We start from the raw sequence: 16,658 nt of genomic DNA, 5'->3' as shown, positions 1-16,658 counted from the left end.
GTCCAATACAAAATTGTGCATATAGCTCACTAAACGCCCCATAGGCGGCACCAGATGTCGCAGGCGCATTGTCCGGCATGCTGGCATTAACTTTTTCCACATTTGTGTTTGCCCAGCAATCGATCATACTATTGGAAAGAAGTACTCCAGATACTCGCCTAGAGGCGATTCAGTTCGCATTGTGCGCTATACAAGTATTTCATTCATTCAGATGATTGCTAAGGTCACTAAGACCTGTATTCCTTATGATCCTAAATATTGTCTGCTGGGGCTGGTGGAACAAAATGTCAATGCTTAGAGCCAGGAAAATACTCATAACCCTGCTACTATACTATGCTTGTAAGGCAATTACGATGAACTGGAAACAATCCTCTACCCCTTCTGTCAGATTCTGAAAAAGACTAGTAAATGCCAGTTTATCCCCTTTATAAAGCCACCTACTCTGGCAGGGGTGGCCCACAAAAATTTGAAAAGGTGTGGACCTGTTGGTAAGATAATACCACGGCAACAGATGCAGTAACCAATTCCTAGATTAACAATATGTCTCTAGTCTGTTAGTATATTGACCCAACTATTCTCATGTTGCATTATCCTGTCATTACCAATTTGAGCACAGATTCTCCTGAACTTAACCTCTCCCCATATTGGGGTTACAGTATAAGCCAGTTTGTTTATGTTATATGTTGTACCCTGTTGCCGCAGAGGATCAGTTCCTATGTGGGGAAAAAAATTACATCAAATTTGTTTGGGTACAACGTCGCACAACCGCAGGACTGTCAGTTAAAGCAACACAAAAAATGGCCCGGTCAGGAAAGGGGTAAATCCTTCCAGGGCTGAAGTGGTTAACTAAATAACAGCCCTGAGAGGCAAAGCTTTCCCCATTCTACATCTTAAAGTGTTAAGGCCGGTTCACGCCACAAAAACACACTCCAGATCCTTTTTGAATGCATGTTCCCAGATGCATTCCAGGTGCTTTTTTCCTGTTTTTTTCACTATACTAGGGCCCAGTGCATTTTTCATGAGTTCCAGTACAGTCCAGGAAAAATGCAGCATGTTCTACTTTTCCTGGAACTGACTGCACTGGTGTGAACTATGCCATTGGAAACCATATAACCTACTTTCCATGCATTTTTGATGCAGAACAAATACGAACTGGACTGTATGTGGGATGAACTGGCCCCAAGTCCTAGCTAAACAAGAACTATTTTTCTAAAGTACCATTAAAAATAACTGCCAGTTTTCCAACTCTTTTTCATCCATTGTTGAATTTTGCTGCCGACCTCCTGTACTCTTTGTAGCCACTTCCTGTCTACATGCACTTTAGTACAGGCTGTATGTCATTTCTCAGGGCTTCCTGATGGTGACACCAGCGAACCCGGGCTGTGCAATGTGTGTTGAAAAAGCAACCTCCCACCATCGAAATCCTATGTGACACGGGACAAGCAAGCTTCCATAAGGCCCTTAGAGCCTTGCAATGAGCTCACATTTGTGAAAGAACAGAATGCAAAGTAAATAACAGCACACTTCCATCCCTGATAGGATGTGGAATAGTGCAACTTTACCCAACTAAACAATATTCCATTTTATAAAGCACTGAGTTTTAAAAACTAATTTTGTTTTCCACTATTTATCCTTTGTCACATTTCACTGCTGCGGATCTCCTGTACTCTTTGCAACCACTTCCTGTCCACATGAACTCCAGTGATGGCTGCATGTAATTTCTCAGGGTGGGTTTCCTGATGGTGACAATAGTGAACCAGGTCAGCAATATGCATTGAAACAGCCACTTATCTCTATCAGAATCCCACACGACAACACAAGACCACAATTGGGAGACAGGATCAGAGCATTGTGATCCTATAACAGGAAGCATCTGAACAAGGATATTAAGGCAGGGTCACCAGATATTAATTTAATAAAAGGTGCAGATTTAAAATTACATCATCATGTTAACATTTATATGAGATTTTAGAGATTGCGTTTACATTTACTTTAAGGCCTCATTCATATGGGTGACTATAGGGCAGTAAAAAAAAAAGAAAAAAAAAAAAAAAAAGAAAAAAAAAAGGGGGGGGGCAGTTAAGCAGCAGTTTTTCTGCCCCATGACAGCCCATCTAAAAAATAATATGCAGTTGCTTGGGGGTCTTACACATGCTGCAGCAAAAACGTCACTCCAGGTCACATTCGGTAGGCAATACCGCCGCCAAACAGACCATTTCAAACAAATGAAGCCACGCTGCAAAGCAAGCCAAACACTTAGCTCTTGGTTTTGGTGCAGTATTGCAGAGATAAAAGAAAAGCACAAGCATTCAGCAGGTAGCAGTATCACCTCTTGAATGCCTGGCAGCCACTGCTCTACCATCCTCTGAAAAGCCATCCACCACAGATCACTTTTTCAAAGGGCTGTTAGCAAGTGCCACAGGTGTGAATGAGCCCCAAAAGGAGATTCAGATTCTTACACATGGCCTCTACCAACTAGCTCTCTTCTGATGTGAAGATTCCAAACATTAAGCACCACACATGCATCACAACCCACTAGCTGAGCACCGGAACTCGCTTTTCTCTCTGAACAATGTTCCATTAACCAATTCCATGTTAAGTAAGTAATTTATTTCCAAGGATCAGAAAAAAATGGTTGCATTGTCTACATTGTAAAAACTATAGTAACCTGCTATACATTTTGCCGGTTAACACTGTAGCTAACATCTAGGTGGGAAGAGAGAGAGAGAGAGGGGGGAAAAGCATTGCTTTAAGATATATTGCATACAATGTGAAATCAACATGGAAAATGAAGACCGGAAAAAAAATAAAAAAGATAAAAGGAAAAAACAAAACAAAAAAAAGGGAGGTGTATTATTACAAAGATCCAGGAAAATTTTAACCACAATATTTTCTCTGTGAAAAATACAACTATTCGTGAGATAAAATGTACAATTGATTTTCTTTAAAGAAAAAAACACAGTATAAAGGAAAATAGTTTTCTTCAAAACAGGGAAAATAGTCAACGTCATTTTTTTTTTCATCCATTATAATATAATTTGACACAAAAAGCAGTCAAAGGATTGCACCAACTCCGCGTTCAGTCTCCTGAACAAAAAGACAACTCATAAAAGGAGTCCGTAAAGCATAAGGATTTTTCTTCTTCTACGATTTAATCACGGTGGCTATTTTTATTCTTTTTTTTTTTTTTTTTTTATGTGATGTATCGCAAAACTCTGTTTTACAAAATGTACAATATCCTATGTGTGTGGCGGGCTGTAAATAAAAAAAAAAAAAAAAAAAAAAATAAAAAAAATCAGATATTGTTCTTGTACCTCCATCTTAAACCATTTTTGTTTTAAGCGGATGTGAAAAAGTTGGCTAAGGAAGAGATGTGAGTTTTTACAGAGGCAGGAGGAACAAAAAACTGTAGTAAAGCAGTTTAAAGTGTTAACGCTATAGGAATAAAGTCATTCTATAATTTAGTGCATGCTGTTTATCATTTTTTTTTTTTTTGCCATGGAAAAAAAGCATTACCCAATAGTTTACAAAAAAAAATAAAAACGTGCCATTTCTGTCACCCAGACGTCTCTGGGTTTTTAGTTAGCCAGCGAAATATCCCTGGATTTGGGAGACAATGCTGCGCATTCATTGACAGTCTACAGCAATGTATATATGACTTCCCAGTCCTTTGTCTCCTCTTGCAGTATATGTTAGTGCTGTTGCGTGGTATACACTGGAAAGAAGGGCAGGACAGCCTTAGGAAAGGAGGGGGGAAAAAAAAAAAAAAAAGGAAAGAAAGGGTTGGGCTTTAGGAGCATGTCTGTTGCACCCGGGTCAAGAGTTCACCAAATTTTTCAAAGAGCTCCTCCACCCACTTCATTTTTTTCAGACAGTGGTTAACAAGTTCCACTTGTTGTAGGTCCCGGTTTGATTTTTGAACAGAGGTAACCTGGGGATTGGGGGAGAAAGAAAAAAAAGAAAGAAGGTCAGATCATCATATTCACATATTAAGCCAAAAAAAAATATACAACTTCTGCAATCGATCCAGTCCAGTGTCCAGCTGTGGCTGCTGCGTGGAAGAGAAACTGACAATGGCTGGGAAATGCCTAGGAAGTGATGGCACCCATAGACTTACTATGGGGCTTCTGTTGTCGGCTGCCTCTTCTGCACACTCCAACACACAGAAGCCGCCGCTGACAGCTCAGCGTTGGACTAGACCGGCTGCAGAAACGGTATATATATATATATATATATATATATATATATATATATATATATATATATAAAATCTCTATATCAATTTCTTCTTTACAGAGCTAGCTAGGTTAGTCTTAGAATGCGGCTGCCAGAAGATAAGAGTTAGTTTTAAGCTGAACTTCCACTCATTTGTCTCCTCTCCCACTCCGGTGCCACAATTGGAACCTTTGGGGGGGGGGGGGGGGGGGGGGGGGGGAAAGATAGGTATCCTGTTCCCGCTTCCGGAGTCCGGGCGCAGCCTGTGACATCACCGCAGTGCTCCCTTCACCTCGCCCTGTCACCGGGCCAGTAGGGAGAGAGAAGCATGGCCTTGTGCAGTAAGGTTCCCGATGTAAAACCGTAAGGCTACACTGCCGGGTACCCTTACCCACAATGGCAGCGGCAGCAATCGACAGCTGATGGAAACATCAGCTGCGGCGCTTACATCGCGGGATTCCAGGACAGGTAAGTGTCCTATTGTTAAAAGACAGCAGCTGCAGTATGTGTAGCTGCTGGCTTTTCATTTCTTTATTTTTTTGTCCGGAACACCGCTTTAAGCATTGTAAATGCAACAGTGCCCTCTAGAGTTCAAGCTTCAACTTACAATCTGTCATAAGTAAATGGCCAACACATTCCCCACAAAATCATACAAACAACGTATATTAGTTATTTCTAACCTGGCAGGGTAAAAAATGTGGGACTAAGCCAGCATGTTTATGGTACTAGCTCCAGGATTGTAAATAGTTTGCCCTTGGCCTGGAATAAGTTATGTACGCATTACGTGTCCTCACAATTCACTAGTCTATTCTTAGACTAATATTTCTCAGGCCTACTTTCCCTTCTCTCATGTCTTAGTATATGTATGGTCTGCAATGTAAAAATTAAAATCCTTTATCACACAACACTGCATAAGATTTCAGAATTTGAACAAATAGTATAAACGAATACTTGAGGTATGCACTTTGAAACACAAAGTCATGGTAATGAAGTAAATCCAGCCTATGTCCTCATGCTAGTCTTATTTTATAACCAAGGGCATGTGGATTATTGGGATACTACAATAACCTCCATCCAACAAGAATAGTTTAACATACATATTATTTCAAGTAACCGAAGGGGCTTGTGTTGCTGAAAAGCAATTTCCCCAAACAACTCAGCAACTTACTGGTTTTGAATGACAGTACAATTAAATGTATATCTTTATTACAGATTCTAAACTAGAAATTGTCTACTAATCAACTTAAAAGGAGAAGTATGGTCAAAACTATTGTGGTTGTACTTCTCTCCTATGGATTATAGGAGTACAGTTCATTCTGCACTCCTGTGATCTGTTTTCAACAGACAGTGGGCTGAAGCCTTCTGTTGGCTTACGTCAGACAATCTGAAAGAATTCCAACCATATGGTCGGTATCCGCCCAGAAGCCTGGACCATCACCTCAGCGATCCACCAAGAGCCTGAGCCGTCCCCTCCACAGCCCAGTGAGAGTTGAAGGGGCAGAGAGCGGGTGACAGTTACAGCCCCTTGCTCAGAGAGACTGGGGAGAACCGAGCAACCAGCAGTGTTTGATGGCTCAGTTCTCATTAAAGAACCAGCAGGGGACAGGTGCAGCATCAGATTGATGCTGCACGCACCTAGAGTATAAGGGTTTGCTTTTTTAATTCCTGAACTGCTCTTCACCCTCAGCAAACAGTTGCCGATTCTGGTTGCAAGCTGAAGCTGGCTATTCAGTTATTGCAATGCTGTTAGAGGAGCAAATATGGTAGCTAATCATGGCAAGGTCTGTGTATAACCAGACTAAGATCTACCCCGGACAGGATGCTGTCTAAGTGCTTACGTCAAAGGGCTTTTGTTCATGTCAGACAGGCTTTGTATTCCTATACAAGTCTATGCAAAGCAATAGGCAGTCAACTACAGGTCAAATCAACCCATCAAATTCTAAAAGATCCCAGAAGTGTCTCAAATCGAGGTCAAAATTAAGCCATCGAAAAATGCCCAAGGCCCGTCGGCACAGTCCCCAAGAGTGACAAACAGCGAGGCCATTTGCTCATTTAGTTGTTCAGAACAGTCAACTGCAAGGACAATTTTTATTTCATCACACTGCAAAATCTGTTTAAAGAAAGTGCTTTTGAGAGTCAGCCCAACTGACAAACTATATACTGGACCTCCCCCATTTAAATACAGGCACCTACCAAACTTCGTTTACCATATACTTCTGCTAAAAAGGGGTTTGTTCCTTTTTTTAGAGCTCTACTAAATTCTATGGGTATAAAATTTTATATATATATATATATATATATATATATATATAAAGACAGGAGCTTTACTTATATACACTTTTTGCACCTAGAATAAAACATTTTTTTCAACAAACAGCACTTACCTCATCTTTGCATACAATATATATGTGGTACTTGTAATGGTGGAGTGCATGATAAAGTGTATACAGCTGGGATTTTTCTTGCTCTATGGTGAACTCCTGGTATAAATAAATAAAAAAAAAACATGCCATTAAGTCACTAAATCTAAGAGCTGATACTTAAAGTGGTTGTAAACTCTCAAAAGAAAAACAAACAAAAAACGCAAGACAATAGGCATACTAGCTCATTATGAAGTACTTACCTTAGATCTAAGCTGTTGTAGCGGTCCCCGTACACCACAGTGAGCGGCGACATGTCTCCCAGAGTCATTTTCTGGGTTCGTAGGCACCAGTGCTGCGACTGGCCGGAGCCGCAATGATGTCACTACAGCACATGTGCACGGGAGCCGCCGGTCATGGCACAGTTCCTGAAGAAATGGCACGAGCGAGCCGTTTCTTCAGTGAGCATGTGTGGATGATGTCGGCACAGGCGGATATACAGTGAATATCTCAAACGGTGCACGCTTAGGAGATATTCACAGTACCTACAAGTAAGCCTTATTATAGGCTTACTTGTAGGTAAAAGGGGTAGTACAGGGTTTACAACCACTATAAAGATAGAAATTATATGCAAGAAAATAAAAGGAGTCCGTGATTTGTGCTGACATTTGAGAAATTTATAAAACATCAACAGGTAATTTTATAGTTCAAGGTTAGCTGATACAAAACACTATCTTGGCATAGTGCAAGTTTGAAATATAGGTTTATAAAAGATTCCCTACTATAGTGATGAGACAATAAATTTGGCCAAAAGTAATTGGGCACCGCTTAAAGTTCAGGTGTTTCAGTGAAGAGTACTGTTACAGCACACAAACATTTTAGACAATTGTGTTCTTGCAAACCTCAGGCCATGGTTTTATGCCCCTGTGGACAAAAATTCTAAAAAGACATGGGTGTTCATATACTAAAAGTTGAGTGCAAAATCTGGTGCAGCTCTGCAATCAGCTTCCAGGTTTTTGTATGACAAAGCTTAACTGAACAAACTGAAGTTAGAAGCCGATTGGCTACCATGTACAGCTGCACCAGATTTTGCACTCTCCAGTTTTAGTAAATCAACCCCAATGTTTGTGCAGTGTTTTGTGGAGGAACTAAAGTGGCCTACACAGAGCCCTGCAAACACTAGGGAACACTTTTGGGATCAACTTGTTGTTTCTGAGCCAGATCATCTTGTTAAACATCACTACTTGACCTTGCAAATGCTCTTTGGCTGAATAGGCGCACATTCTACAAAACGCTCCAAAATGTTGTGGAAAGCCTTCCCAGAAGAAAGGAGGTTATAATTGCCAAAGGGGGTCATATTACTGCCAACGGTTTGGGAATGGATAAAGTTTGGCCATATAGTGCAAGACACACACTGATGAGGGGGGCAAAAGGTACAAAAGCCCTTCGTTTTAAGAGTGGACTTCTGTGGAGTGTTGTAACAAATACACCAGCAGCCACCACTGAGGACCTCCTGAAAATGAGAGATGTTAGGCTTGCTCCGGCTTCGGTATGTACTTAGTCACTCACATTAAAATAAAAAAATATGTAGGTAGTCGGTGCTTCATCTCCATACAGTGAAAAACAACAAAAAGTAAGGCACCACTATGTTCTTAATAGTGAACCATAGATTATTCCGTACATAAAAAAAATGGTGCGAAATAAGTTCCATCAATGTAAATCAGAACTCCTTGACTCTCGTCATTTGGAGCTTCCTGATGATGCAGAGTTGTGAAATGGATTGAGGCTGCGTGTCCACCATCGCTGACGTCACTTTTGGTTTGTCCTCTGGCATTGCTTCCAGCCAATGGAACGCACACCAGCTTGCTGTAAGCTGGCTGGGAACTATACTGTGGCTGTTTGTTGGTGCTGACGCCAGCACCATAAAATGTAAGTGTCTATTTGTGCTTTTATGTACTGAAATTTGATTAAATGACTACACTACAATTACCTTTATCACTTTCTTTGGGTCCCTTTTATTATTATAAGAGAGAGGTATCTAGAGGGCCAGGGTTAGTGAACCCTTTATGTTCTAAATTTCTTCTGTCTTTCCAACTATTTAGGCTCTTTTTCCAATTGTCCTCCATGTTTGTTCTCATCATAATCACGTGTTCTTGTTGTATGATATTGATTTGTTGTAATAATTTTGTCATTTTATAAAATTCCCTACTCCCCACGTGTTTTTGGTACATTAAAGTCACACTCTTTGAGGAACTCTGTTTTACATGTTGTATGTACTAGGGATGTGGACCTGAACTAGCTCTTTTCCAATTAGTTGGCAATAACCTTTTTGCTTTAGATTATGACAAGATCTTCCGGTTCCAGTTTTTGGTCAGAGAAATAGATGCTGATAATACCTGAAGACTGGTTTTATATTGATGGTTGGCGAGCATGGTTCACTATTAAGAATATAGCAGTGCCTTACTTTGTTATTTTTCACTGTTTTGAGAGTGGGTCCACCACTTAAAGAACAGCTGCACTTTACGTTCAATAAGGATTTTGTGGGAACCACACTGATCACTTTATGACTTGGCTTTTAATCTCCATACTTGTTAAAGTCAGTAAGTAACAAGCTAAAGAAGCCTCTACATTGTCTTGAATGGCAGAGAACTAGCATTTTTAGAACACTCATTACAAGATTTGTTTAAAAATTCTTAAATGTATTAGTTATTTTATTAAGTTGCATCATTTACTAATTTTGCATTGGAAGTGTGACATACCACCTCTCCATTACTAATAACCAACTATATCAAAATAAAAATATTATAAAATAATTGGGACTTTAAAGCATAACTAAAAGGCAAAACTTTTTTTTTCGTTTTGGATAGAGTGGAAAGGTATAACACCAAGTAGGTATCTATTGCTGCCTGTGGTCCCGGTAGGGAGATTCACCCTCTCTATATATCCCGTTTACTATCATTAAAAATAAAGGAAAACACCAAATTTTGGGTTGTCCCCAAAAAAGTGTTGATGCAAGTTTTTTTTTTGTTAGCAATGGAGGTCGTTGCAATACTTTTTGTCACATCGCATTTATGCAGCAGTCTTACAAGCGCACCTTTTCTCCAAAAAAATAAATAAAAAAATACACTTTTTTTAAAAATAAAAAGACAAAACAGTAAAGTTAGCCCAATTTTTTTTATATTGTGAAAGATGTTACACCGAGTAAATAGACACCCAACATGTCACGCTTCAAAGATGTGCCCGCTCGTGGAATGGAGACACAAGTTTACCCTTAAAAAAAAATCTCCATATGCGACGTTTGAAAAATTCTACAGGTTGCATGTTTTGAGCTACAGAGGTGGTCTAGGGATGGAAATATTGCTCTCACTCTATTAATCGCGGTAATACTGGGTGGTTTGAACACAGTTTTGATATGCAGCCGCTACTTTTTTTTTTTATTTTACCTTTTATTTTTTACACTGTTCTAAATAAAAAAAAAATAATAAAGTGTCACTTTTATTTCCATTACAAGAAATGCAAGAAGTCGTTTGAAAAAATAAATGTCTCTAAGAGCCATGGGCGGAAGTGACGTTTCTTCCACCCTGCAATGGTATGGAGCCAGGTGGGGCCATCTTGCCCTTGCTTAGCTCCATACCACACACGGGAGGGGAAGCGACTGGCGGCTCTGGTAAGTGGCGGAGGGCACCGGAGAAACGCCCAACAAGCAAAATCCTATTCATTTCAATGGCACCTGTTGACATCTGAGTGTTTTGTTCCCTTAAGTAAAACGCCTGAAAAATGCTTTAAGCTCAAAAAACATGAGTTTGTTCGGGGCAGATTACAGGCGTTTTTCCTGCCTTTTACATTGGTGACCCAAACAAAATCGTGGTAAAAATGCACGACTTTGAAACGCTCAGGTGTGAATGCAGCCTTAGGAAATCAGGCAAGACCACCAATGCAACTGAATCCCAAAGCAAATCCACATACACAAAACAAATACAACTTACCTGTGACTGCTTTGGAGTTTTCATTGGCCGCATAGTCTTCTTATTGTACCACTTGCCATACACTTTTATTTTAAACACAGACGTCAGTCCCGATTTTCCTTTCACTTCACGAGTAATGGTAGTTATATCTGGGTAGTTTTCCAGGGCATTCTACAAAGAGAATAAGGGAAAAGAACAAGAAAAAAACAATACGTTAATTTACGCCACATTATAATGTAGTTTCTCAAATTTGGCTAAAAAAAAACCCCCGAGCTGATCAAATTTAACAATACATTTTATAACAGAACAAAGCATAAGCTTTACAATTAAAGAAAAACAGCACAACCCCATAGTGTAGCATTAAAATAAAATGTAAATTTATTAAAAAATAGAAATGTACCCACAAAAGGTACACATGTGTAGGGAATGGCATAAAAGGTGACTTGGGAGCACCATCAGCCTTGGTCATCGACTGGGGATAAAGCGTGCTGAAGATGGAGGAAGCCGCTGTCCCTGCAATCGGTGTTCAACCCAGGATTGGAATTCCCCATCACTGTACATACATGTGTTGTAGTCATGGGATGCGTTTTAAAGCCAGATGGTTTCTTCATCCACCTGTATGCTGGGCTATCCTCCCAGTGATCGCAGCTTCCATCTTCAACACACTTCATCCAAAGCCGGTGGTAAAGGCTGGTGGCACAATAGCAGTGAACTAACCTTCTTACAAGTTGACAAAAAAAATAAAAAATAAAAAACTACTAGAACAGCTGAACTTTATTTGGGGTTAATCAGAGGCACTTTAAAATGATGGCAAGTGTGTACTGTCTCCTATTTAATACACATTTGAATGTGATTTCTTAATTTTGAGCACAGATACATCCCCAGTTATAACAGGGTGTGCACACTTATGCAACCAGTTTTTTTTATTTCTCCCCTCCCCCTAAAAGATTTCAGTTTGTTTTTCAATCGAGTTATACAGTTGTATAGGACACATTAAAAAGGTTGAAAATGTTTTGAAATTTCTAATTTTTTTACATCACAGAAACCGGACAGTGGTGTGTAGACTTTTTATATCCACTGCTTGTTTGGCTATATTTCTCCTTTGGATCACAGGAGTGAAGTTCATTCTGCACTCCTGTGACCAGTTTTCAGCAGACAGCGGGCTGAAGCTGGGGGCAAAGCAGTGATGACTGACAGAGAGCACAGAGACCCGAGCGATCTTTGATCGCTCAGTTATCAGTCTTAGAGCTGGTGGGGACAGATGTAGCATCAGACCGATGCTGCATCACCCTAGGCAAGTATAATTCTTTAAAAAAATTCCCATACTTCTCTTAAGTATACAAAAGGGTATATACAACGGTCTTGTTTCAGACCAAAGAATAACCAGAAAATTTTGCTGAACAACCCCTTGATTAAGGAGTCTTATGGAAGGCAGAGATGACCTACAATAAGGCCTCCTCCAGTTTCCCTTTAGACCTGAATGCTGGAAGAAGAAAGAAGAACTACTACAACTTGTTTCATTTTGCGGGTCCCAAAAAAGGAATTCTAGTCTATTCTATTCAGCCGATTTCCAAGCCATAACACTGTACGTTACATTGATATGCATTAACCACTTGCCGACCAGCTGCCCTCATTATATGGCAACAGGTCGGCTCGTTCCCACAAATCGTCGTAACTGTACATCAGCTCCTTTGATGAGCATGGCCGGCCACCGCAATGTCAGCCCAGCCACCTGCGATTGCAGGCACGAGAGCCAGAATGGCGATTTGCGATGTAAACACACAAATCCCCATTCTGACAGGAAAGACAGTTCTGTTCCAACTAATCAGGAACAGCGATAGGTCTCCTCCTCTAGTCAGTCCTATCCCCCCACAGTTAAACACAAGAGGGAACACATTTAACGCTTTGATTGCCCCCCCTTCCCTGCCAGTGACATTTACACAGTAATCACTGCATTTTTATAGCACTGATCGCTATATAAAATGTCAATGATCCCAAAAATGTGTAATGTGTAAAATCTATTTATCTGGGGTCAAGGATGTATCAAGTAGAGTGAAAACCAGGATTACGCAGGCACCATCAGATGAAAGGTCAATCAGCCACAGCTCAAGGAACCCCAGCAGTTTCTGGAGGCACTCTCGGGCTCCATGAAACCATGGTTGAGAATGGCTGCTGTACAGTAACAATAGGACTTGAGCTAATCTACATTATTGTACGATATAAATGAATGCAAACATATGTAATGCACCCGTACCTTCATTGGCTGTTCCAGCTGCAGCTTTGTAACCAGTCTTCTCTTGTGTTCAGTAAGCATGCCTTCTATCTTTCTCATATGTGGAAGAAGCACTTCGTCTGAAAGCAAAAACACAACAAAATTGCAGAATTACATTTACAAACTTGAAATGACTATATTGATGTATTACAGTTAAGATGGGCCAATCTACAATTCTACAGATGTTGGACGTGACAAATTGTACCGTGCTCTCTGCCTGCAGCACATTAACCAGTTCCCGACCAGCGCATGCCGATGTACGTCGGTAGAATGGCACGGGCAGGCATATTGGCGTACATGTACGTCCAATCTTTAATGCCGCCCTGCCATCGCGAGAGCGCTGCCGGCGGCACGCTCGCGTGCTGGTCGGGACCCCTGCGAGTCTGGTCGCATACCCACGATCGTCTCACGGGGCGGCTGAACGGAAAGATGCCGTTGTAAACAGCATCTCCCCGTTCTGCCTGGCAACTAGTGATGCCGATCTCTGCTCCATATGATTGGAGCAGAGATCAGTGTTCACTAAATGAAAGCCCAGCCCCCAACAGTTAGTAACACACCCCTAGAAACACTTAACCCCTACACTGCCACCCACTGGTTAACCCCTTCACTGCCAGTGTCATTTACACAGGAATCACTGCATTTATATAGCACTGATTGCTGTATAAATGACAATGGTCCCAAAAATGTCTCAAAAATGTCCTATGTGTAGGCCATAATGTAGCAGTCACAATAAAAAAAAAATAAAAAAAAAAAAAAAAAAAAAAACGCTGATCGCCGCCATTACTAGTAAAAATGTTTTTTTTATAAAAATACCATAAAACTATCCCCTATTTTGTAAACGCTATAACTTTTGCGCAAACCAATCGCTTACTGTGATTTTTTTTTTTACCAAAAATATGTAGAAAAATACGCATAAGCCTAAACTGAGGGAAAAAAAAAATGCTTTTTTATATATTTTTGGGGGATATTATAAGAAAAAGTAAACAATGTGTTTTTTTCCCAAAATTGTCGCTCTATTTTTGTTTATAGCGCAAAAAATAAAAACCGCAGGGGTGATCAAATCACACCAAAAGAAAGCTCTATTTGTGGGAAAAAAAAAAAAGACGTAAATTTTGTTTAGGAGCGTCGTCGCACGACCGCGCAATTGTCAGTTAAAACGACGCAGAGCCCAATCGCAAAAAGTGGTCTGGTCTTTGGCCAGCAAAATGGTCCGGGGCTGAAGTGGTTAATCATCTCTGTGCAATTATAAACTTTTAGATAACCCAACTGTCAGTTAAAGCAACATGGTGGCTGTCATCACTTTTACCTCAAAACTTCCGAATTATATTAAAGAACTCAAATTGAGCCAAAAATAAAAACAAACATTCACACTGTAAACATGAAAAAAGAGAGTACTTAAATTTTCTTGTAGCGGCTGTATGTAAACCCTACTGAAAAAGTCAACGCCCTGACGACATGTGCCTAGGGGGCGGAGCCTTGTATTGACATAACATTGCGGCCATCTGGAGACTGGCTTGTCTGTATGCTGATCCAGCTAGCATGGCTCAATGTGCCATACTTGTGAGTGCATCTACCATGTTTTACATAAATTATCTCAGACGGAGAGCACTAGATTTTGCCTTTTTTGCATATTACATCCTGTCACGTAAGGTGATCGTGGTTCTATTGAACCTAAAGAAGGTGTCTTGGATAAAAGGAGTTTAAGTGTCTACACCACGCCAGTAGTCATTATCCCCAGAACACTGCTAATTTTGACTCAAGTGCGAGATGAGCAGCCTGTGATACTGGTGGAGGCAAGCACAAGCATTTTTTTATTTTTTTTTATATTTGCACCTTGGGTAAATTGACATTTCTGGATTCACTTCAAAATAGATAGCGAGAGATAGGGGGAAAAAACAAAAATTATTATATTAAAGGCAAAGGTGCTTAGCAGTCCAAATAAGCATTATAACATTCATTTTTGTAAAATGTATTACAAAGCTTTCAAAAGAAAGACTAAATAGTAAGAGGTTTGCCCGAGGAGCGCAGTTCCAATCCAAACTGTAAGGTGTGTAGCTGGGCCGTAGCGGTGAGCTCCGAAACAATTAAAAAAAGACAGAATGGCTCTCTCGTTCGTAGAGGGAAACACATAGGAATTTAGGAATTCTTAATTGTGAACTAACAGATGTTTCCAAAATAAGATTTAGGCTCGATTCACTCCTAGGCGTTATCGCCCGCCAAACGCAGTGAAACCGCACTACAATTGGGGTGCTAACAAGGAATGACATTACAACCAGTTTCCTGCAATTCTGGAATTTGCAGGCAGAATCGTGGCGACTACCCGCACGGTTCCAAACGCAAAGGTGTGAATGGAGCCTTCGGGAAACAAGTAGTTAAGAGTTACATATAACGAAAAAAACTAAAAAAAAAAAAAAAACACACAAACACACCACACCGTTAAAAGGAAACGTTGTAAAAAAAAGGAAACAAAAGAAACAGTTAAGAGAAAAGCAAAGCAATGCCCACACATTGTATTAGTCCAAGGCCTGGAGTGTAGACAATGTCTAAATGTGTCCATGCACAAATAGCATGGGGTATCAGGCTGCCTACTCTGTACTTGCCTGGGAGAGCAGGTATCTGCAATTGAAAGAGGGGAGGGGGAGAGAAGCGCCAGGAGCGCAAATTGTGTAGTATGTAAATGTATCCATGTTACCATCTGCTAACCCTCTGGAATACAAATACTGCAGTATAACAGTTAGCTGAAGAAAGAAGACAAGAGACTATACCAGTCACTGTAAGGCCTTGTTTCCAATACATGTACTGCACTACATTACAGAGGGAGCACTTGAGTAATTATACTGTGCTGTACTGTTTTACTAGCATTGCATAGTGTGTCTGCACGGCCGTGCTGGAAGTGGGAAAGTGCTCAGTGTCAAGGTGTTACCACCCTGAGCATCAGTCCCACTTGGAGACGCGTCTGCATGCGCCATTTCTTCAGTGTGTGTTAGAGTGAACATTTGGTAATACCTTTGTTGCAACTGTTATTTTGTACAAGTGAATTTGAGAAGCGTTTCTCCATTTAACAAAATCTCTTTTCAGTAAATAAATTATATTATTCAATCACAACTTTGTGTGACCTTTTACTGAAAACATGGAACCCGAGGTGTCAGAGGTAAGGGTAGCCTTGAGTAAAGGCTTGTATAGCCAATGGGAAATAGAACAAACCAGCAGCCCCCATGGGGGTACAGCTACATAAATGTAATCTAAAAAAATAAAACAAACAAGTGAAAAAATAAATAAATAAAAAAAAAAAAAAAAAAAACACACACTCACATGCTGCAGGGATACACAGGCATGTCCAAATGGTGTCAGATCCCTCATCCACGTGCAATGATGCCTGACCAGAAAGTACAATAGGTTGCTTGGGGTTCAGAGCCAATGGACAGGTACGCTGCTAGCAGATATAACAAGGCAGCTGAAAGTCCAAGCTGAGAACCTAAATGAGCGATGCCGGGAGCGGAGCCAAGGGGATGTCAGCCATTGCTCCAGCCGCTGAATGATTCAGGGTTGTCCGGAGCAGCTGACAATGAGCTGATGAAGAAAGCAACAGGTTCTTCCTAAAGAGTTCCCGTGCATACACTGAATCACACAGGGCTGTCCTGTCACTGCCTCCACACAGCTGCTCTTGATAACCCCCGGTCCCTGAATCATTCAGCAGCTGGATCCGTGGCTTCCAACCCATTAGTGATGCCGGGAGTGGAGCCCTTTCAGGATCTCAGGTTGGACTTTCATCTGCCAGCAGCATACGTATCGGCTCTGTACCCCAACCATCCACGTTGATGAGGGAATCTGACACAATTTGGACAT

At 40.7% G+C, this 16,658-nt stretch overlaps 1 protein-coding gene across 2 annotated transcripts in view; it reads right to left on the bottom strand.

Moving 5' to 3' along the window:
• Positions 1-2,588: 2,588 nt before the first annotated feature.
• The window catches only part of QSER1 (glutamine and serine rich 1), a 100,326-nt gene continuing 86,256 nt past the window's right edge, over positions 2,589-16,658 (bottom strand). For both annotated transcript variants that reach the window (XM_077460900.1, XM_077460901.1), the window contains exons 10-13: positions 12,795-12,892; positions 10,562-10,711; positions 6,600-6,695; positions 2,589-3,931 (exon numbers count right to left, since the gene is read on the bottom strand). In XM_077460900.1, coding sequence (XP_077317026.1) covers positions 3,791-3,931; positions 6,600-6,695; positions 10,562-10,711; positions 12,795-12,892 — 485 coding nt within the window. In that variant the 3' untranslated portion in view covers positions 2,589-3,790. The remainder of the gene's footprint in view (positions 3,932-6,599; positions 6,696-10,561; positions 10,712-12,794; positions 12,893-16,658) is intronic.

The sequence above is a fragment of the Lithobates pipiens genome, unplaced genomic scaffold (assembly GCF_037356315.1).
Source record: "Lithobates pipiens isolate NorthernLeopardFrog02 unplaced genomic scaffold, aLitPip1_a1.2 Scaffold_10, whole genome shotgun sequence".
Classification (NCBI taxonomy): Eukaryota; Metazoa; Chordata; class Amphibia; order Anura; family Ranidae; genus Lithobates; species Lithobates pipiens.
Note: the sequence above shows the minus strand (reverse complement) of the source record. Positions and strands in the feature narration are given on the sequence as shown.